This window comes from Canis lupus, chromosome 19 (genome assembly GCF_003254725.2).
Source record: "Canis lupus dingo isolate Sandy chromosome 19, ASM325472v2, whole genome shotgun sequence".
NCBI lineage: Eukaryota > Metazoa > Chordata > Mammalia > Carnivora > Canidae > Canis > Canis lupus.
Genome location: NC_064261.1, coordinates 13,140,258 through 13,163,261, shown reverse-complemented (window position 1 = coordinate 13,163,261; position 23,004 = coordinate 13,140,258). Strand labels below are relative to the sequence as shown.

The 23,004-nt window shown below is 34.0% G+C and overlaps 1 protein-coding gene across 28 annotated transcripts in view; it reads left to right on the top strand.

Annotated features, from left to right (window-relative positions):
* Positions 1-23,004, top strand: part of LARP1B (La ribonucleoprotein 1B) — a 130,042-nt gene that overhangs the window by 23,717 nt on the left and 83,321 nt on the right. For 20 of the 28 annotated variants that reach the window (XR_003125434.3, XR_007403883.1, XR_003125437.3 and 17 more), the window contains 5 exons: positions 1,004-1,148; positions 7,959-8,133; positions 13,015-13,187; positions 18,438-18,515; positions 21,150-21,515. Coding sequence is in view for 23 of the 28 variants with exons in the window: in XM_025420593.3 (XP_025276378.3) it covers positions 1,004-1,148; positions 7,959-8,133; positions 13,015-13,187; positions 18,438-18,515; positions 21,150-21,515 (937 nt within the window). In the remaining 5 variants the exon portion in view is untranslated. Of the gene's footprint in view, positions 1-1,003; positions 1,149-7,958; positions 8,134-8,709; positions 9,708-13,014; positions 13,188-18,437; positions 18,516-21,149; positions 21,516-23,004 lie in introns of those variants that run through there. The other 8 variants (XM_035702231.2, XM_025420589.3, XM_025420588.3 and 5 more) reach the window with 2 other exon arrangements.

The following is a 23,004-nucleotide window of genomic DNA, read 5'->3' as shown; positions in this document are numbered from 1 at the left end:
CTGCATTTCCCCCCATTTGTCCTCTTGGTCTCTCTAGAATCCTATTATTATTCTTTATGGAGGCTGTAATTTTAAATGTGTTTCTCAAATGCCATTATTAAATATATATGTATTATCTTTGTGTCTTGGAACTTGTAGTTATTGATTATGCAGTTTTTTCACTTACATTTCTCACAGTACTTTCCTAGAGAAGATTAAGGTATTTAACCTTTTTCTGTATTTTTATCTCCATGTACCTCATAGTACAATAGATATTCCTGTTTAGCCATATATTCTGTTTATTCTTAATGTCTTTTATAGTTCTCTCCATCAAAGAAAAAGGGAGATCTTACAAATATATAATTTATTGTGTGTATATCTGTGCTTCTGTAGTCACTAACTTTTTACTCAGCATTGTGCTGATTGCTAGGATTCAGAAATAGTAAACAGTGTCAGTACCCTATCAATTTGAAAAACAAAACAGAAACTGTAATAATCTACTCCATAAACTTGACAAAGGATACTTCCAAAACTAATGTTCTGCATAGTGATAGGGAAAAAGTTGGAAGGGAATCTGTTGATGTGTTTAGTCATTATTTAGTTTTTAAGTGAAGCTAGTTAAAATAACTTTTAATGAAAATTTTCACTTAATTGACTCATTTAAAAAAAATCAGTTACTGAATTATTTTAAAGTAAAATGCTGGTTAATTCTTTATACTTCTACTTAGATCAGTTTTACCTAATGTTAGGTTTTTGGAAGAGAATCAGTATTCTAAATTTCTTGCTACTCATGGATAAGAAATTATTAACTCAGTAGGGTTTTGCTCCTTCTTGTATTTACCCTATATATCTCAGTTGTATTTAATCTTTATGTATTTAAATCTTAATCTTTAAAATAATCTTTATTTATTAATAAAATAATTTTAAAGCCATTGACATAGAAGCTATAGATATTTTTATATCCTTTTGAATAAATAAATTAAACTTATGTTCATTTCTTTTTGTTTATGTTTCTTTTTTTCAGTGAATATTACTTCAGTATAGAAAATTTAGAGCGGGACTTCTTTCTTAGGAGAAAGATGGATGAACAAGGTTTCTTGCCTATTTCCCTGATTGCTGGTTTCCACCGTGTTCAGGCTCTCACTACAAACCTTAATCTCATTTTAGAGGTAATTATTTGTTTACAAAAACAGTTACAAAACAAAACAGTTACATTCAATTTTGTGGTGAACCTAAAACTGCTCTGAAAAGTATATTAAAAACCTTAAGGGCAAAATGCAAAAATCATCTGTAGTTGCCTAAGGCTTAGACTACATCTCATGGGTTTTTTTCATTTTATAAAGCATGTACACAAAAGAATTAAGGATACTATAAATGATAAATGCATAAATAAAATTTTTCCTCATTAAAAAAAAATGTCTAACCTTGGAAAACCCCTCATGGTGTTCATTAATGATGTTTCCACCTGTTTTTAACCTGATCCTTCAAACTTGGATCTTCTAGGTCCGTTAGTCTTCTTGGGTTGCTGCAAAATACCATATATTTCTATTCATTAAAATTTTGAGAATTTTTCCTGAGCTGTAGAAAGGCTAATTTGAAATAGTCTTTCCACTTGTATTCTAATGCTTTTATTAATTTTTTGGTCTGCACTGTTGTAGAAATGCTTTGAACATTTTTGGTTTTCTGTTCCCTGTATACATTTAATCAAATTTGCCCTTTTACTATAGTTTTGCTGGACCTACATTCTTGTGCCCCTGTGTAGCAATCCCTTTTCCCATACATATCCCCTGAAACCACTGATCTGGTTTTTGTCCCTTTAGTTTTGCTTTTTCCAAAAAAAAAATAGTTACATGTTTGTATGTAGTTTGTTGACTTTTATTTCTGATTTCTTTCTCTCAGCATAGTGCTTTTGAGATTTATTCATGTACATTATCAGTAGTTCGTTCTTATTGTTGATTAGTATTCTACCGTATGGATGTACCACAGTTTATCCATTCATTGGTTGATATACATTTAGATTGTTTCCAGTTTTTAGAGATTATGAGTAAAGCAGAAAGGTCTTTGTATGGTGTATGTTTCCATTTTTGTTGGGTAAATATTGAGGATTGTGATTGCTGGCATGTATTTTAATTTAAGTATATTAACTGTAAGAAAGATATCCAAAGTGGGTTTGACCATTTTGCATGAGTTGCATTTGTTATATAGCCTTATCAGCACTTAGTATTATCAGTTTTTTGGAATAATAGATATGTAGTAGTTTCTCATTGTGTGTGTGTGTTTTTTTTTTTTAAGATTTTATTTATTTATTGATGGGGGACACACAGAGAGAGGCAGAGACATAGGCAGAGGGAGAAGCAGGCTCCATGCAGGGAGCCCGATGTTGGACTTGATCTGGAGTCTCCAGGATCATGCCCTGAGCTGAAGGCAGAGGCCCAATCACTGAGCCACCCAGGTGTCCCTCATTATGGTATTAATTTGCATTTCCCTAATGAATAATGATGCTGAGCATCTTTTTTCTGTGTTAATTACCTTCGGTGTACCTTTTTTTGTTGAAAAGATCCACATATTTTGCCTATTTTTAATGGCATGTTTGTTTTCTTATAATTGTAAGAGTTCCTCTGGATACAAGTCCTTTGTATTTTACAAATATTTTTTCCCAGGTTTGGACTCATATTTTTATTTTAACAGACTTCTTTGATTTCTAGCAATTTTTTTTTAAACCTATGTGCTCCATGATTTAAAAACTAACTACAGGAAGATTCAAGATTTCAAAAACAATATAAACTAGTGATTTGCTATTTGTTAATGTGTAATTGAGTTTTTGTCTTATGAAAGAAATTACGTCAAGTACTGCCATTATAACATTTGTTTATTTTAAAGAAAACATCTAAAAGTTTCTTTATACTATAATTTGAAGAAAACTTAGTTTTTTCCTGCAAAGCTTAGTCTTCAGAAAAATGTTATTATATTCATAGTAGAATGAGTTTATTAACTACTTCTGTCATCCTATAGCAAAAATCTACCTCAGTTGTCATTTTTCGTGAATTTGTTACTGATTTCCCCTACTCTGTATTTCTTTAGAAATCTGTTGTAATTTCATTATTGTATGCTTTTTTGGTCTTTTGGTGTTTCCATTAAGTCCTCAGGCATAGGTTTTAGGTTATTGATTATCTGTTTCCTTATAACTTAAAGCATTAGGGATGAGATATTTAAAAGAACTTTTGTGTTACTATTATGGTTAGAATTACTGTGTTTCTATGAAATACAGAAATACATAAGCACAGTGATTTATTTATTTATTTTTTTTAAACGATTCATTTATTTATTCATGAGAGACACAGAGAGAGAGAGAGGCAGAGACACAGGCAGAGGGAGAAGCAGGCTACTCGCAGGGAGCCCAATGAGGGACTCGATCCTGGATCCCAGGATCATGACCTGAGTTGAAGGCTGGCACACAACCACTGAGCCACCCAGGCGTCCCAAGCACAGTGATTTAGAACAGCATAGGTCTACATTCACTTAATATTCATTTTGCACCACTGTTGGTTACAGTGGGGAAGTTGTCATTTTTCTGTTAAGAATGTCAGGTTTCATTGGGCTTTGAAATATAAGCATATTGAGAGCATGGACTTGAGAACCTGCATACACATCCTTGTAGTTTTGTGACTTTGTGCATTGTCCTGAGACTTCGGTAAAGTGGAAATGGTAACAGTACATACTTCATAGGGCTGTCTAGATGAAATGTGTAATGATATAGTATCTGGCACACATAGTAAGCCCTAAATAAGAATTTGCTATTATTGTTTGTCTTCAAGGATGCCCTTCTATTGTTGACTCCTTTTTATGGATCTTCATTTCAATTCTATCAGCTTTTTGTTATATGTATTTTAATATGCTCAAGTCTTTCCTTTCTTGAAAAACCCTCAAAAGAAGCTATTTTATTTCACACCCCTATCTGCCTTGGTTGAGGTTTTCTACACATCCAATCTTACTGAATCTGTTTCTTCCCATCCATTTTCAGCTTCCTGTATGTGCTTTTGTTTTTTACATTGATATATATATAGCATTAAATGATTGCTATTATAGTGATATTTATCACATAATTATAATACAGTATTGTCTGTAGTCATTGTACTGTGCATGAAATCTCTTTGGATTATTCACAACTTGGCGCAAGTTAGTCCTCTTAAAAAACATCAGTCTTATCCCCCCACCTGCTGTTTCTTGGTAACCACCATTTTACTTTTTTTCTTTAAGTTTAACTTTTTAAGATTCCACATATAAGTGATATCATATAGTACTTGTCTTCCTCTGACTTACCATATTTAGCATAATGTCCATAAGGTCCATCCATGTTGCAAATGGCAAGATGTTCTCCTATCTCATGGCTGAATAATATTCTGATACATAGATCTATATGGATATATCTGATGTGTGTGTGTGTGTGTATGTGTGTATGCTTGCATGCATGCCTGCATGCCGCTCTTCATCTGTTGTTGGGCATTTAGTTTGTTTCCCTATCTTAGCTACTGTGAATAATGTTGCAGTAAACGTAGGCATGCAGATATCTCTCCAGAATCTGTTTTCATTTTCTTTGGGTGTATACACAGAAGTGGAATTGCTGGATCATATGGTAGATCCAGTTTACTGCATTCTTGATTTTTGCTCCACAGCTGAGAGCTATTCGTGACTTTTTTTTTTTTTTAATATTCAATTAATCCTTGATCTGTAGCTAATCAGTTGTATAACTAAGTTACTTTTTCATGCTTGTTTTCTCATTGTAAAAATAGGGCAAATTATACTTAAAATAGAGTATAAGGGCTTAAGAGAAGTAATTAATGTAATATTTATAAGGCTCTTAAGCTATTCATACTATTCTCATCTGAAACTATCTTCCAAATTGACTGACTATGGTTCCTCAATCTGTGTGCCTCTGTCTTATCTCTAAGTCTTTGCACTTGGAAATCTTTTCTTTTAGTATGAGGCATAGGACAGGAACTAGGAATACATTATCTTTATATTCTAACATTGGTGGTTGTTCATAGTAATAAATACCACTAAGAAAAGGACCTAAATTAATAATTAGAAAAGCCTTCAGGTATCCAGAATTTTTTTTTTTTAAGATTTTATTTATTTATTCATGAGACCGAGAGGAAGAAACATAAGTAAAGGGAGAAGCAGACTCCCTGTGAGGAGACCGATGTGGGACTCGATCCCAGCCCTGAGCTGAAGGCAGACACTCAACCACTGAGCCACCCAGGCTCCCCCAGAGATAGTAATTGAATACTATAACTCACTGTTTAGGAGTTCAAGATAATCATGGTTTGGTTTAAATAAAACTCTTGTTTTGTCTAGGTCTTTTTCTTAATTTTGTATAAAATATAATTTTTGTGTGATGTTTTGAAGGTCCAAATCACAACATTCAGTTCTGTTCTCTTTTATTTTCTTCCTGAACATTTTCAATAGGGAATAAATTCCCTGTGATTTAAAATTCAGAGGGTATGTAGTGACAAATTTCCTTCTCATCTTTCCCAAACAGTGAACTAGTTAAGCTTTTCTTGGTAACAATCAGTGTTACTTCCTTTTTATGTGTTATTTCTCCTGAGATTAGTACATGTTATACTACATATCTTATAATGCCCTTTTTCTAAAAAAAAAAAAAAGCATATATTAGATTATTCAGTAGTCGTATGTAAACAACTTTGGTTTTTTTCCCCCACTCAATTTCTTTTTACATTGAGACATGATTTGTACACTGTATATTAGAAATTATAGGATCACAGATGACTTTTTTCAATGTATATAGTTGTGTAATTGCCTCCTAGATTAAGATAGAGAACGTTTACAGTGTCCCAGAAAGTTCCATTTTGCCCTCTCCTAGCCTGTACCACTGTTCTCCTCAAGGGTAATTGCTCCTCAGAGCTTTCATTTGTTTTTCAATTTCATCTAATCAGTATGTGTACTCTTCTCTATCTGACTTGTCCTTATCACTTCTGTGAGGTTTATCCATGTTTTTGGTGTGTAACAGTTGTTCATTATCCATGTTGGGACAGAACTTCATTATATGAATATAAAACAATATACTTCTCCATGGTGCTATTTATAGATACATGGATTCTTTCCAGTTTGAATCTGTAGTACTGTTGTGAACATTATTGTACATATTTTTTGATGGTCACATGCACTTATTTTCCTTTGAAATCATGGGTAATAGGATACATACATACACTCAGTTTTTGTAGATAACTGCTAAACATTTTTTCCAAATTACTGAACCAGTTAAAAGTACCACCATTGAATGTTTCACTTGCTCCATATTCTATCAACATATTGGCATTCTTTTTCCAAACACTGTTCTGAAAAATTGAAAACAATAGGAAAGTTTCAAAGTGTTTTTTTTTTTAATTCAGGTGTATGTAAAATGCAGGAGTCTTAGGTTCATTGAATTTCGAAATTGTATAAGCCTACCCTCAGAAAGATCTAGCCCATTACTCTAAGAACGTCCTTAATGGCCCTTCCTAGTCAGTCGGTCCTGCTCCTCCCGCAACCCTCTGCTCCATCCCAAACCACTTTTCTGATTATATTAGCGTAGATTAATTTTATCTGTTTTATTTGTATGCATTTGAGTTAATGGGATTCTTCTGTCTCCTGACTTTTTCATTGGTAGTTTTTGAAATTCATTCATGTTGTGGTGAGGATCTGGATCCTGGGTATACCAGGGTTTGCTACTAGGGTGTCATTGTTTCTAAAATGTTCAGTAGATAAAACCAGGAAAATATATATTAGGAAAAATTATAGCTATCACCAATTCAAACCCCTTATCATAGGTTTCTTCCTTAATTCCTTTATTCCGTATTTCAGACTATTTTTTCAGAGTATCCTGATTCCCATCCAAATTTGTTTTAGAATAATTTTTAGGGATGCCTGGGTGGTTTTGTGGTTAAGCGTCTGCCTTTGGCTCAGGGCGTGATCCTGGAGTCCCGGGATGGAGTCCCACATCAGGCTCCCTGCGTGGAGCCTGCTTCTCCCTCTGACTATGTCTCTGCCTCTCTCTGTGTCTCTCATGAACAAATAAAATCTTTAAAATAAAAGAAAAAATAAATTTTAATAATTTTAAAGTACTGTCCAGTTACAGAAAATATAACTTGCAAACTGAGTACTATACTAATACTAAGGGGGGCATACACATGTAAAAAGTAATGCATATAATATGTTCTTTCACTAAAATATGGTGAGTTTTAACTTTTATAAAATAACATATATGTTCAGTTTTTATATTTATATTTTTCCTGATTTAATTCTTAAAAGGTGAGTACCCTTGAATTTCAGGTAGAATTCAGATCAATAAATCTTATTTTGAGGGTTTTTTTTTTCCTAGTTTTATTTTATCATTAAATTATAGCATATTTATTTTGCGAAGCACTATAGCCAGTGGCTAAGAGTTTTAGTGGTGGTCAGTATATTATATGAGTCCTAGTATTGCCTCATATGCAGTCTGTGATTTTTATCAAGGTCCTTTATCTATTTGAGCCTCAGTTTCCTCTCTGTGTACATTATAGGGTATTGTCAGGAATGTGTATGTGTATTTCTTGTATTTTAAGTAATGGTGATAATTATTAAAATAGAGTTAATTTTATTTGGTGGTATTAAGGTAAGATAAAAGGAAATATGAGAGAATAAAACTGGAAGTAAATTATGGTAAAAGTAGTTTGCTTCTAGTTGATGTAATAATCCTATTCTGTTGTGAAAACCAAGTTATCTGTTGCATGTTATATGAGGATATCTGTTACCTATCACAGGGGCAAATGCTTTAGAGATTTGTTCTAAGTAATTAATTCATTGATATTTTTGAAACATTTACTGTGATAATTTCTGCTACTGTCAAATTAAAATTTTTTTTAGGTTATTAGAAGTATAGTATGTACAATTATAGTTTTTTGAATGATAGTTCTTTAATAGATCAAAATATCTCTTTATAGGCACTGAAAGATAGCACAGAAGTGGAAATTGTGGATGAGAAAATGAGAAAAAAGATAGAACCAGAAAAGTGGCCAATTCCAGGCCCTCCTCCACGTAGTGTGCCACAAACAGACTTCTCTCAACTGATTGATTGCCCAGAGTTTGTACCAGGCCAAGCCTTTTGTTCACATACAGGTAACAGCTTTTCTTCTAGAGCAAGCAGTGTAATGGTGGGCTATTTTGTCCAATTTGCCTATCCTTTAAAAAAGTTTATTTAGATTCTATAGAAAAATTAAAAGATAACTAAATGACTTTTGATGCTCTAAATTCTATTCATTTTGCCCCCACCCCTCAGAGCCATAAGTTACGAAGTGATTTAAGAATTATGGGTAAAGCTCTGCCCTATTCTTAAATTGTGTACTTTGTCATATGTGGAATTTATACCTATCTTAATTTTACCTAGATGATTATAGATATGTTGTGTCGGTTTCCTCTTGTAAGATTGGTGTAGTCTAAAGTAGTTTAAAAGTCTTAAGACTCAAGGGTGGGGCTGACTTTAATTTTGTTACTAGTGTGCTTCAATCTCGTAAAGATGGGATGACCTATATTCAAAAGCAGCATTGGGGTACTGTTATGAAGTTATTATAGGTTAAAGGATTCATGGTGATTAGAATTTCCAAAAACTGCTTTAATATTAAGAATTATTTTCCTGGATCATTTTTAAGACATTCCCTCTTGGGAAAAAAATGTGTGTGCTTAAACTTTTTTCAGTCAGGGTGATGATCTACTGATGCTTGGATGTCATTTGATCGAATATGCAGAGGAATAGGTGACTCACTGAAATATTATAAACATTGGAACAAATCGTGCTGCAGAAATGAAAGCGACCAGACTTACTGCTGTGCAAGAATGTCTACTCCCGACTCCTTGTGGAGGAGGTTGGGCCACCACTACACTGGAGATAAACGCCTTTGTGATGATGAGGAGAGAGACCAGAGGACTGCAGTGGTTTTTATAGGAGCCACCCATTTGTGTGTAATTAGCCTGAGCTGCATGTGCTACTTTTATTTATGGTGGGAAAGTTAATTATCATTCTGGGAATATTGCAAGATACTGTCTTATCCTTCCAGACTTGTGTACCTGCGTCCCAATCAATAAAGCAAACCTAGAGAGGCACGAGTGGCATTTCCCAGATTGTTAGGTCCTTTGCTATTTGATTTGCTCTTCTGTGTAGTGTACAGTGTACAGCTCCCATATTGTCATCTTACTTCACATGGACTATATGATGTGTTAATGTGGACATTGAAGGATAAGAAATTTGAGAAATAAACAAGACTATTTTTTTTCTAAACTCCTCAAAATATATTTTTTATACACCAGTACGTGACGTGAGACCTGCCATCAATAAAGTACCGATGGACAGTCTGACAGATATTTTTATTTAGTGTTCCTTTGATTGTCAGCCCTCTGTGCCTCTAACCTTAGCAAGCAACTTGGGCAGATGTTTTAAAAGTTGAAGAAAAGTGATATTTTTTAGGTTTTCTTAAAGACTTAATGTCTGATTGTATGAGTTAGATTAATTTATTTGTGTAAATTTGGGGTCCAAGATGACATTTTTAACCTGCTTATGAACAGGCATTAGGTGGGTTAGATAAAAATAGAAAATACTTTTTTCACAGGTTAGCTAAGGTAGGTCAGTTAACTTGGTGATGCCTGTTCATTTAACCATTTATGCATTATTAATAAAATTTGCAAGAATAAAATCACAATGTCTTGTACATTTTGTGTTTTTTAAATATACACTCATTTACATCTCATACATATTATCAAAACAAATCACTGTATATTTAAATGTCAAAGTTCTTAGGTTCTTTAGATTATAGATCTGTAATTAGATGGATAATGAAGGTATATAGAAAGAATGTTCGTAGAATTACACAGATTCACATTACGCCATAGGAATAAATACGTAAATTCAGCCTTTTCCATGAATTTCTGCCCTTAATAGTTATCCTCTGATGAGAAAGCCTTAGGTCCTAAATTCATTAGAGAGAATTATGCCACCAAAAATTTGAAATGGATGTAGGAATAGGAAATGTAGATGGTGTTTATCTGTACCTTTAGGTAAAGAAATTTTATCTATATCCTCTCTCTCTGATGAGAAGACTTTAAATTTCAAAAACATAACCATTGATGTATATTTTATGAGGGATTTATATGGTTAGATATTTAAACATTTTTGTTTTTTTCCATCAAAGAAATTAAAATGTCTATTTTTCCCTCTATGGAGGTTGAATTGTGTAACATGAGTTCACCTTTGCACTGAACAGAGGACCTCAATGCACCAGAAAATGTTGATTATGGGAATGGTAAGATGTTAATTTTAAAATTTAGGTTTTACAGTTCTGTGGATATAGTATTATAGTATCAACTCTTTAAGTAAAAGGATTTCATTCATCAAAATTGAGAGAGGTACCTGACCATCTTGGGGTTTTTTGGTATTGTTTTTGGTTCTTTGAAAAATGTGTAGAAGGATCCTTAATGATTTTTGAATAAGCTGTGGAATTTCCTTTGAAAAGTTACAGAAGTATTCCTGAATGTGCCACACATAAAGTATTTAATCCTTTTAAAGCAATCTATATAATTACCTGGTTTCACAGTGGATAAAGAAGTGAAATTAGATAGATAATCATGGAATATATATGGTGATTTACCTCTGGAGAGTGATGTTGACAATTTTCAATTAATGAAAACAGCAAAGATAAACTTTTTTCTATGTTTTCACAAATTAGAACCTTTAAGTGTCAAAGTATGCATCTAAATTTTTATCTGTAAGTTTAATGTCAAGTCATCCAAGTAATATTCATTTGTTCTTGGAAGATTAGGGCTTTACCATTACCTTTAAAATTTGTACACATAATGTTTGAAGTCTTTTCATTGTAAAAGAAAAGAGATAATGTGGTAATTATAAGTAATTACAAGGTGAATATTTCCTTTTAAAAACTCAGACTATTCTAAATTTTATTGTCTTACCCAAATTCTTTGGTATTTTGATGTCATTTAATTTATAAGCACATGTTGTGGATATAGTAAAACTGTTGAGTTCATGATAGAAACTTTCAAGCTTAGAGAGTATTTAGAGATGATTATATAATAAACTTAAGTAAGCATTTAAAGATTAAATTTCTGTGTTAAAAATAGTAGTTAACTGATTTTCCCTTCCATGTGCCAGGTGGTGTTCTTATAATTTATATGTGAACTATGCGTAGTAATTTAGTTAATTCTCGTACTTGTTAGGGTGGTGGTTCTCAGTCTATTTTTACTGCATGAGCATAGGTGATTTATAGTATTAGAAATAGGGTTTTCTGCTATTTAATGTATTCCCATTCCTATAACTTTAATATTAATACTTGCAGCCCAAGTCTAGCATTTCACTGGTACTACCTCTGTGGATCAATTGATAATATATGTACTGTTAACTAAGAAAGTTGTAAGCTGCAATGTCCAATAAAAATACAATGTTTGCTGCACATGTAACCCTAATAATTTTAAAACCTGAAAAGTCATAAAACAAATGAAACTAATTTTAATGATACTTAAAATATTTTAATATACCCAAATATTGTAACATTAATATAAAAATTTTATATTAATTAACATTAATATAAAAAAAGATCCATTTTATATTTTTAGATTTTTTTGAAATCTGATATGTATCTTACTTACACTTACTAGCACATGTTAGGACTACTCCTGTTTCAAGTGCTCATTAACTCCATATGACCAGTGGCTACATACTGGACAATGCAGTTTTAGAGTCTTTTCTGTTACGAAGCAATGTATTCTTAAAAAAAGTAATGTAGTCATTTGATATTTGAATCCTGGATCTAACTGTGTTCATGGAGAGGATAATAACTTATTTGATTCTAGCATGTAGTAGATGAGAGTAAAATCTTGGAATATTCTTCTCAAACCCAAACTCCTGGAATGTGCCTTTCCATTTTCATTTAGTAAATAAAAGAATTGTTTCTGTTGATTTATATCAGCTTTCTATATGTAATATTCAACCTTTGCAATATTTTCAAGTAACTGACTTTCGGGACTAAATTAAATGATGTTTAGAATTTTAGAGTATTAATTTGTACTTAAAACATTTTGTCCAAAGGAAGTACATATTGCATTATAACTTAAAATAAGTATTCTTTTGACTTTTAAAAAAATTTTAAAGTGATTAGGATTTTATTTATAGAGCATGCATTTATTTTGATTATATAGTGTGGAGAAAAGCATTTTTAATTCCATCAGAGTTTTAAAAAATGTTTTAAATTTTATGGCCAGGGCAATGTAAATTGTTTTATTAAAGGTTTTTATTTTTTGAGAGAGACAGAAGGAGCATGGGGGGAGGGGTAGAGAGAGAAGCAGACTCCCCACTGGGCAGGGAGCCTGATGTGGAATTCCTGACCTGAGCTGAAGGGAGACAGACCCTTAAATGACTGAGACACCCAGGTGCCCAGGGCAGTGCAGTTTAATAATGTGGCATTCTGTTCTTTATAGTATCCAATATGAGCTAAGTGGGTACATTGCATTTAGGTAAAACTCTTTAAGCAAAGGAAATAAGAAAATTATGAATAATGACTGCCTTACTATAGATTATAACAGAACAGTAAAGGACTGATACTGCCTTGAATAAAATATGCATTTACTCTATGGCTTAATAGTGTTTGAGATTCCGTAATTTCATTATAATTGATAGATTTTAAGGTTTCACAGGGAATTAACTCCCAAATTAGATGTATTATCACAGTGAGTGACTCAATTGATATGCTTAAGAAGTTTAAATGAATGTGATCTGTGTAAGAGTTGGTGACATTTCTTTTATCTATTATTCATTGGCTTCCCTCAGATACATCTTAAATTACATCTTTTCAGGTTTGAAAGTCTTTGGAAAAATTGTAATTGAGATTTGATTGATCATGTTTTTGTTGGAAAAAAAAAATCAAGCCCAAGTAAAGAAAATGAAGTATTTTATCAGTAAGAAAACCATTGTTTTAACTAAGTACTAACTTAAAATTTTAGAATCTGCCCCAAATTCTCCAAGAATTGGAAGTCTGCTGAACCCAAAGAAAAATACTGAAACAAGTAATCTTCAAGCAATGTCTAGAGGTTTGTCTACTAGTTTGCCTGACTTGGACTCAGAACCTTGGATAGAAGTAAAAAAGAGACATCGTCCATCTCCAGTGAAATTGAAGGTAAATTGTTATAAACCAAGTGAAGTGTAGTACATTCCTGTAGTAAGGCCAGTGTATTTTGTTTGTCAAGTAAATATATACAATTTGGAAAAGTTTAAAAAATTGTAAAAATTGGATCCATTGGCCATAAGTAAAAACAGTTTACTCAGTAGTTGAAAATAAGTTAAAAAATTTATCTTGGGACGCCTGAGTGGCTCAGTGGTTGGGCGCCTGCCTTTGGCTCAGGGAGTGATCCCAGATTCCTGGGTTTGAATCGCACATCGGGCTCCTTGCATGGAGCCTGCTTCTCCCTCTGCCTGTGTCTCTGCCTCTCTGCATGTCTCTCATGAATAAATAAAATCTTAAAAAAAAAATGATTTAAGAATATTTTGACATGGTCTTTTTACTTGTAACTAAATTCAAATTTTTTAAAGCTGATAATCTTTATAAATTGTGAATTTGTATTACCAGTTTGTTATTATTTGTGACCTTATTATTTATAAAGGGTACAAATCAGGTATATATGTGTTTTGGTGATTTTTGTGTATGCTGAGAAAGGAAAAAATTGATTTCTTAAGAGTGCATGAGGGAGTGAGATGTTATGAAACCACAGGAGAGATTCTTGATGGCAGAACTGCTGTATTTTTGACTCATGTTTGGATACACAAAATTTCAAAAGTGCTAAAAATTGCTCTGATCTAAACCATAAATAAAATAAGTACAAAAAAAATAAAATAAAATAAAATAAGTACAAGTAGTGGGAGATTTCAGTAAGATTAATGGGTTATTTTACATTTCAGTGTATATGTTTGTAATATTGTGCTATATACTTTAAGATGTTACTATTGAGAGAAACAGGGTAAAAAAAATTGTAAGTTTTCTGTTTGTTGCAACTGTATATGAATGTACTATTAGCTCAAAGTAAAAAGTTTACCACAAATAAATGCAGAAAGAGTGGTACTCCAATGATTCAAATATTGAAAGTAAGCTCTGTAAGGAGAAGGTAAGGTCACTGAAAATAATAGGACTTGGAATTGGGAAGGATAAAGAAGACTATCAGATTGAAGAATATTATAAATAAGGCTCTTTATCCTTACCATCACAGCATGAAGAAGGGAAGCATGAGGGGATTTAAGAGTGATTCTCTACTGGAGGAATGGAGTGATGAAATTTTGCTTCATTGGGGTATTTGGCAATGTCTGGAAACATTTTTGGTTGTTAAAACTGGGGGAGTGCTATTGCATTTTGTGAGTGGAGGCCAAAGATCCTGCTAAACATCCTACAGTGCACCCCCCTTTCCCCAAAACAAAGAATTATCATGTCTAACAGGTCAGGAATGCTGAGTTTGGAAGACCCTAATCAAAACCCTAAAATCAAATTTTAATTAGCAATGGTGGCTAAGCATGTTGTATTTAAATGTTAAAAGAGGTGGTTCTTATTATTTTTACCCCCTTTAGGAGGGGACATCTGGGTGGTTCAATGGGTAAGTGTCCAACTCTTGGTTTTGGCTTAAGTCATGATCTCAGGGTGGCCAGATCCAGCCCCATGTGGGACTCAGCACAGAGTCTGCTTGAGATTATCTTCACTTCCCTCATGCTCCCTCCCCATTCCTCCCCCACTTATGCTCTCTCTCTCTAAAAAATTTAAAAATAAAAATAAATAAGTCTTTTTAAGGATCTATACCCTAAAAACTATAGAACACTTCTGAAAGAAATTGAGGAAGACACAAAGAGATGGAAAAATATTCCATGCTCATGGATTGGCAGAATTAATATTGTGAAAATGTCAATGTTACCCAGGGCAATTTACACGTTTGATGCAATCCCTATCAAAATACCATGGACTTTCTTCAGAGAGTTAGAACAAATTATTTTAAGATTTGTGTGGAATCAGAAAAGACCCCGAATAGCCAGGGGAATTTTAAAAAAGAAAACCATAGCTGGGGGCATCACAATGCCAGATTTCAGGTTGTACTACAAAGCTGTGGTCATCAAGACAGTGTGGTACTGGCACAAAAACAGACACATAGGTCAATGGAACAGAATAGAGAATCCAGAAGTGGACCCTCAACTTTATGGTCAACTAATATTTGACAAAGGAGGAAAGACTATCCACTGGAAGAAAGACAGTCTCTTCAATAAATGGTGCTGGGAAAATTGGACAGCCACGTGCAGAAGAATGAAACTAGCCCACTCTCTTGCACCATACACAAAGATAAACTCAAAATGGATGAAAGATCTAAACGTGAGACAAGATTCCATCAAAATCCTAGAGGAAAACACAGGCAACACCCTTTTTGAACTCAGCCACAGTAACTTCTTGCAAGATACATCCACGAAGGCAAATGAAACAAAAGCAAGAATCAACTATTGGGACTTCATCAAGATAAGAAGCTTCTGCACAGCAAAGGATACAATCAACGAAAGTCAAAGACAACCTACAGAATGGGAGAAGATATTTGCAAATGACGTATCAGATAAAGGGCTAGTTTCCAATATCTATAAAGAACTTATTAAACTCAACAGCAAAGAAACAAACAATCCAATCATGAAATGTGCAAAAGACATGAACAGAAATCTCACAGAGGAAGACATAGACATGGCCAACACGCACATGAGGAAATGCTCTGCGTGACTTGCCATCAGGGAAATACAAATCAAAACCACAATGAGATACCACTTCACACCAGTGGGAATGGGGAAAATTAACAAGGCAGGAAACCACAAATGTTGGAGAGGATGCGGAGAAAAGGGAACCCTCTTACACTGTTGGTGGGAATGTGAACTGGTGCAGCCACTCTGGAAAACTGTGTGGAGGTTCCTCAAACAGTTAAAAATAGACCTGCCCTACGACCCAGCAATTGCACTGCTGGGGATTTACCCCAAAGATACAGATGCAATGAAACACCTGGACACCTGCACCCCGATGTTTCTAGCAGCAATGTCCACAATAGCCAAACTGTGAAAGGAGCCTCGGTGTCCATCGAAAGATGACTGGATAAAGAAGATGTGGTCTATGTATACAATGGAATATTACTCAGCCATTAGAAATGACAAATACCCACCATTTGCTTCAACGTGGATGGAACTGGAGGGTATTATGCTGAGTGAAGTAAGTCAATCGGAGAAGGACAAACATTGTATGGTCTCATTCATTTGGGGAATATAAAAAATAGTGAAAGGGAATAAAGGGGAAAGGAGAAAAAATAAGTGGAAATATCAGAAAGGGAGACAGAACATGGAAGACTCCTAATTCTGGGAAACGAACTAGGGGTGGTGGAAGGGGACGAGGGCGGCGGGTAGGGGTGCCTGGGTGGCGGGCACTGAAGTGGGCACTTGACGGCATGAGCACTGGGTGTTATTCTGTATGTTGGCAGATTGAACATCAATAAAAAATAAATTTATTATAATAAAATAAGTTTTTAAAAACCTAAAGCAGCTTTCTCCAAATAAGATTTTCTAAAGAACTTAGTTTCTATATTTATCATGGCAAATAACATCGCTGTATAGCTAGGGAGGATAAGGACCATGTCCTGACAAAAACAAAACAAAAGGATAGTGTCCTGGATCATTGACAAAGATTGTATAGTATTGTATTTATTCCAAGATCTCTGTGTTTTCCTTCACATTAGAAAAACTCCACATTTCAATATTTCTTTTAAAATAATGGTTCCTACTTTATATACTGTTGGTAGGGGAATAAATTGATACAGCCACAGAAGATGGTATGGAATTTCCTTAAAAAGTTTAAAAATCAAAATTACCATATGATCAGGTATTCCACTATTGAGTATTTACCCAAAGAAAATGAAAGTATTGGGATCCCTGGGTGGCGCAGTGGTTTGGCGCCTGCCTTTGGCCCAGGGCGCGATCCTGGAGACCCGGGATCGAATCCCACGTCGGGCTCCCGGTGCATGGAGCCTGCTTCTCCCTCTGCCTGTGTCTCTGCCTCTCTCTCTCTCTCTCTGTGTGACTATCATAAATAAATAAAAAATTAAAAAAAAATTTAGAAAATGAAAGTATTAATTCAAAAAGACATGCTAATGTTTATTGCAGTATTATTTACAATAGGCAAGATATGGAAGCAACCTAAGTGTCCATTGATAGATGAATAGATAGGGAGGATAGGGTATGCATATATAATGGAATACTAGCCATAAAACAGGATGGAGATCGTGTCATTTGTGACATTTGGATCTGGGGATATTACGCTAAGTTAAATAAGTCAAACTGAAAAAGGCAAATACTATTGGATTTCACTCAGGTGGAATCTAAAAAACAAAATAAAAAAGTGAAAAAAAAAGCAGACTCAGACCTGTAAATACAGAGAACAAACTGATGTTTCCCAGAAGGGCAGAGGATGAGGGGATATAGACAAAATGGGTGAAGGGAGAGGGAGATAAAGGCTTCCAGTTATGGAATGAATAAATCATATTAATAAAAGATACAACATAGAGAATGTAGCCATTGATATTGTAAGAGCATTTTATGGTGACAGATGGTTGCTACACTTGTGAGCACAGCATAACATAAAGCTTAGTTGAATTGATATGTTGTACACCTGAAACTAATGCAGCGTTGTGTATCAACTATTCTCAAATAAAAAAAAAGAAATATTTTCTCTTTCTTACAGGAGCTGGCAAAGGAAAGTTACGAAGTACCAGAAATTAATACAAAGACTAGTTGGGTGCCAAGCAACTTAAAATTCTCCAAAACTGATTTCTTTTTCTAAAGGGGCTTAAATCAGGGAGTGTGCTAATTAATAAAGCAAAATTGTTCTGATTTTTAAAAACAAAATAATGATTCCTGTTAAAATTAATAGCATCTTTGACTCAATTAGAAAAAAAGAGTTTTTGGAAGGGTAGATATTGGATTCCGATATATAGGGCCAGAAAATTGCTAATGACATCTGGTATGTATGTATGTATATATGTATTTATTTACTTACTTATTTATATTCTGTTTGTTTATTCATGAGAGATAGAGGCAGAGACACAGACAGAGGGAGAAGCAGGCTCCATGCAGGGAGCCCAATGTGGGACTTGATCCCAGGTCTCCAGGATCACACCCTGGGCCAAAGGCAGGGCCAAACCGCTGAGCCACCTGGGCTGCCCGGCATCTGTTTTTTGTTTTTGTTTTTGTTTTTGTTTTTGTTTTTTGCATCTGGTTTTAATAGTGGAAAGAGAATCATATAAAATCTAGGACCTTCAGTTTTATGGCCAAAGATTGTTGGTGCCATTAGTAAGATCTGAAATGTATTCTGCTATTACAGAGTAAAGATCTGGCTTGGAGGAAAGCTGACTTGACTGTAGGTTCTGGGGGCCTAGATATTTCAGTGATACCTGCTAAGGTAGGTTACTTAATGACAACATTGCTAACATACTTATTAAAAACAATGATCATTTAAAAATATACATTCTGGAGTGGGTATAGCTGTTCAGAGATAGTTTTAGAAATTTAAAAGCTTTTTCCACTGTTTCCTTGGTCAGTTTTTTCTTGTGAAATTTCGTCCCTTTAGATTTTTTTGTATCAGGTGATTTTATTGTTGTTGAGGTTTTAAGATTATTTCTTCATCCCCACTCTTAAAATTTCAGATGATATACTCGAGTTGGTTTGTTTTTATTTACTGTGTTGAATATTCATGTCCTTTATTTGGGGAAAACTTATGTTTCTTTCTTTTTTTTTTTTCCAAGTTTTGGTATTTTTTATCTGATGTTTGATTTATCATCTGGCTACTGTTTTTCTGGAGTTGGAAACTTAAAATAGATTCTGTATTATGATATTTCCACCTTTTTTTGAGTCCTCTTTTAGGGTTATGATTATTTCTTAATATGTGGTGATCTTTAGTTGATGGTTCATATTAGTTACTGATAAATTGGTATGGACTTCTTTTGTGGCCTTGAAGATCTGCTCATCCAGACAGCTTTTCTCCTGAATGTGAGGTGTGATTGTGCACACTTTTGGTTAAGAGTAAAAGTCCTGTTAGACTTCTAGACCTTGGCAGAGAATAGTCATGCTAGTTCTGGATCTCCAGAATTGATAAAATCAGTACTTTTCTCTGGGAGATGGAATTCCTTAGTGTACTATATTCATTGGTAAAATTATCTTATCATTTTCCCCACAACCCTGTTCTAGAAGTTTAGAATAATACTGGGATTTGTTCAGCTTCTTTCCATGAACATTCTCTTAGCAAATTTTTGTTTAGAAAGCAATTCTTGGACTTTAAGTCAGGAGCAGATTTTATAACTTCATATTCTCAGATAAGGGTGTTGGATGGACTGTTCTAGCTATATTCTATAGTTGGTTTCTCAAATATCCATTTTAATGGCTGTCACATAGTCTGTTCCTGCTCATTTTGCTTACCATCTCAGAACTTTCTAGGACTTCAGTGGAACAAGTGTCTGTCTTTATATGGATTCAAAGTTGCTGTTTCCTTTAGCCTTATTCATTATCAGTCCAATCCCATTGGCTTTCTACCTTCCAGAAAGTCAGAACAATTTCTGATTTTTCTGATGGTATAATACTTGTTTTTATATTGATATGAATTTATTCTTTTCTTTACTGTGAATCATTACTATAAGTATGCTCAGTTAAGTCCTCTTCAACCTCAAATCTCTTGTCTCTTCCTCATGAGTGAAAAATTTTTGTTTGAAACAAATTTAAATATAACTGATATAAAGTAAAAAGAGACTCTGTCCAAGGTTTACCATTATTAACAGTTCAGTGTTTATTCTCAGACTTTTTTCATGCCCTTGCAAATGTGAATACAAAGGTATATAGTTTTTGTTTTTAAATATATTCATAATGTGTTAAAACTATTTTTTTTTTTTTTTTTAAGTAAAAGCATCATGGACTGTCTTCCAGTTACTAGAGTATTAGCTCTGTCTGGGCAGTTACTAGTTATTATTGTATATCCTTTCCTTGAACAGTACTTGGCTCACAGTGAGGACCCAGATAATTATTGGCTGAATGACTATATGCTGCATTAATAGAAATTCTGAGAGAGAGGGATTGTTTTATTCTAGGCAGAAGAGAGTTAGCATTTGCTGAAGGATAAGGACTGGTCAAAGAATGGCCTTGGAAAATGACAGTGAGAAGTCTTTTTTTGTGTTAAGAATTTTGTAAATCTAGACTAGGTTGGATTTTAGAAGATCTAGGATCTAATGTTTTGGACTTGTTATGTCATCTAATAGGAAGCAATTTTAATCTTTTCAGGAAGGGTCAAGTTCAACAGTTTAGTGCAGGTTAGGGTAAATTTAATAGGAAAACCAGGCCACAGTAAGTGAGGGTGAAGATTGGGCAGAGGGATTAGCTATTGGAAACCTAGCTAATGGCATTAATATAATTGCGAGGATTCAGACTAGGAAGATTATTGAATTTGGAAGTCAGAAAACCTTGATTGTTCTAGTTCTGACTAATTCAGAAATTGTGGACAAATTAATTTCATATCTCTAAGCCTTTTTCCCCCTCATCTGTAAGATGAGTTGGTCTGCTAAAATGGATGGACTTAGGCACCATTCTAATTTTATTTTTTAAAGATTTTATTTATTTATTTATTCATTCATGAGAGACCTAGAGAGAGGCAGGCAGAGACAGAGGCAGAGGGAGAAGCAGGCTCCATGCAAGGAGCCCAATGTGGGACTCAATCCCAGGACCGCGGGATCAAGCCCTGAGCCAAAAGCAGATGCCTAACCGCTGAGCCACCTCAGCATCCCACCATTCTAATTTTAAAGGAGTCTTTCTTTAATCCTCCTTTTACTCAATTTTGTGTTTTTTGTTTAGCTAAGCTTAAGTGTTTAGCAAATTCTTTGCATTTAGTGGGTCAGAACAATACTGTCTTGATTTTCTTTCATAATTTGCCTGCTAACTAGTCGCTGGGCTTACAGGCTTTATAATACTAATTTGTAACATTATTATGTGATGTTTATTTTTAAAGTGACAGAAATGTTTGTTTATAAGTAAAATGCCATTTTTCTTCCATCAGGAATCATCATCTCTACCTGAAGAGGCATCAAATCAGCTGTATCCTTCAGATGAGCAAGAGCAAGAAGAGCTTGATTTTTTATTTGATGAAGAGATAGAACAAATAGAAGGACGAAAAAACACATTTACGGATTGGTCTGATAATGATTCAGATTATGAAATTGATGACCAGGATTTAAACAAGATTTTAATTGTCACTCAGACACCACCTTACATGAGAAAACATCCTGGAGGAGATCGAACAGGCAACCACATGTCTCGGGCAAAAATTACATCTGAACTTGCTAAAGTCATTAATGATGGCTTATATTACTATGAACAGGATCTATGGATGGGAGAAGATGAAAACAAACACACAGCCATAAAGGTAATTTTTTGTGGCTAACATTTCTGCTGATACCAGTTTTTAAAATATATGTTGGTTCCCTGCATTTTCCTGAATTTGAAGCTTTTATTTTATTATATTTTGAATATGAATAAATAAAATGTTGAAAAATTCCCAGAATATATCTGATAGTCATAACCTGAGAAATAATTTTATTAAAATGACAGTGAAATGAGTACTTTAATTTCAAAAAAATTAGCACTCACTGACTAAAAGCCTTTTTTCAAGTGAAAAACAATAAGGAGGCTATTTCATATAAGAAGGAAAAAATCTGAAGTTATGGACAAGCTTAGTTTATATGCTCATTTCTTACCTTGGCCTATTATCACCCCAGCTAAATGAGCAGGGCTTTAGAGAAGGTTTACTTTTGTTGCTCCCTTTCATCATTCTCTCCTTAGTCTATGGTACTGTTTAATGGTAGTGGAACTGGTTGTGGACAAAGGATAGCATATTAAAGTAGCTGATTGTCTCTGCTTGTACAAGCACCCTTTTTGTATTAGGGGTGCTCTTTGAAACCTTGTTCCAATTTTTTATCTTCTTGAATTTCACCCCACATTCTGATATTTTATTAAGGTAAAATATATAAGAACCAGAGTAGTCTACTGACACTCTGCATTCCTTTCATAGGAATTTTAATGATAAAGATAGGAATTAAAGGGTTCCTTTTCTGACATTAAAAAAGTTAAATATTTGTTTGGGGGATAGAATAATGGGTAAGTTGTGTAACTATACTATGCCAAATAAAAGAGAGATCTTGGTCAGAAATAGTTACAGTTTGTAGGAAGAAATCACTGTCAACTAGTGATTGAATAGAAGAAAGTGGCAGTCCATGGAGGTTCATGTCCTTAACAAGAAGTGTGCTTTCCTTCTTGGCTCTTCATTTCTTCTTCTTTCTGGAACTTCTATCAGTGCATTCATCCTCTTCCCTTCTCTAGCCATTGCTTTTTTGGAGACGATGCCTCAGGTTATTGTAACTTTTCTGTGACTTAGGAGCCTGAAGAGTTCTCTCTGTCTGCTGCTATGAAAAGGAAGTGTGTTTTTATAGTGTCTTGGTTTAAAGTCTTTCCTTGTCTAAGCATTGTTATTTTATTTGTGATACTTAGGTTCTCTAAGTAATCTCTAACTTAAATCTTTTTGGAACAGAAAGAGCTAGAAATAAATTAAATAGTAGGTTAAAGTTACACTCTCTCCATTCCTCTCTCTCTACCCTGCTTTGTTCTTCACTATCTACCTTTCTGTATATTGCACTTTTCTGTTTTGATCACACGGATATAAGATCTATTAAGATGGGAATTTTTGTCTTATTTTGTACACTATTCTATCTCTAGTGCTACAACAGTTCCTGGCACAGTAGTGCTCAGTTCATATTTGTTAAATGGATAAATGGATTATGGATTAAACATTATGAACTAACCAAAGAAAATCTAACCACTGTTGATAATATTGCTTCTGTGGGGAAATTCTTTGAGCT